General features: G+C 44.4%; 1 protein-coding gene across 1 annotated transcript in view; it reads right to left on the bottom strand.

Moving 5' to 3' along the window:
- Positions 1-535, bottom strand: part of LOC107578366 (E3 ubiquitin-protein ligase UBR1-like) — a gene marked incomplete at its 3' end in the record, with an annotated part of 2579 nt that extends 2044 nt beyond the window's left edge. Inside the window, exons 1-3 of the mRNA XM_016264335.1 lie at positions 438-535; positions 278-358; positions 10-191 (exon numbers count right to left, since the gene is read on the bottom strand). Coding sequence (XP_016119821.1) covers positions 10-191; positions 278-358; positions 438-458 — 284 coding nt within the window. The remainder of the gene's footprint in view (positions 1-9; positions 192-277; positions 359-437) is intronic.
- Positions 536-626: the final 91 nt, after the last annotated feature.

Consider the following 626-nt stretch of genomic DNA (forward strand, 5'->3'; position numbering starts at 1 on the left):
AGTGGTGACCTGTCCACAGACGCGGCGGTGTCGCTCTGACTCGAGCTCTCAGGCACGTTGTCATAAAGCATCTTGTTGGACTCTATGAAGTTCTTCTGCATGGCCGACATCTGAGCCATGATCTTCTGTCTGTGGGCTTTAGCAGCTTCAGCTTTCCTCTTGCGCTCGGCCTTCTCTTTATCCTGCACACTCTGAGCAGAGACGACACTCTTTAAACACCTCAACGTCATGGAAGCATTGCGACTGAGACCCTCTGTGTTTGAATCTGTGCCATTACCTCCTCCAACATGCTGTGATCCACAGAAAATGAAGCTACAGGACCGGATTTCTCTCGAAGACACTTCACCACCTCAAACATCTTGCAGGAGAGACACATAGCTCTTAAATATCAAATCAATGAATTAAACAATCAAATACACATCAGATCACCTTCATACCTGTAGGTTCCACATGATCATGTCATTCTGAGCTTTCAGAGAAGGTAAAGACTTTATTTTGGTCAGGAAGTGGAACAAAGATTTGCCGTGTTCTGAACCAGTTTCTGAAAATGCAAACACATCTATGTCTATCAGCAAATACATAAACAGCAAAGCACTAATAGTAGGGCTGCGTGATATATGGAAATA

This window comes from Sinocyclocheilus grahami, unplaced genomic scaffold (genome assembly GCF_001515645.1).
Source record: "Sinocyclocheilus grahami isolate Dianchi unplaced genomic scaffold, SAMN03320097.WGS_v1.1 scaffold9921.1, whole genome shotgun sequence".
NCBI lineage: Eukaryota > Metazoa > Chordata > Actinopteri > Cypriniformes > Cyprinidae > Sinocyclocheilus > Sinocyclocheilus grahami.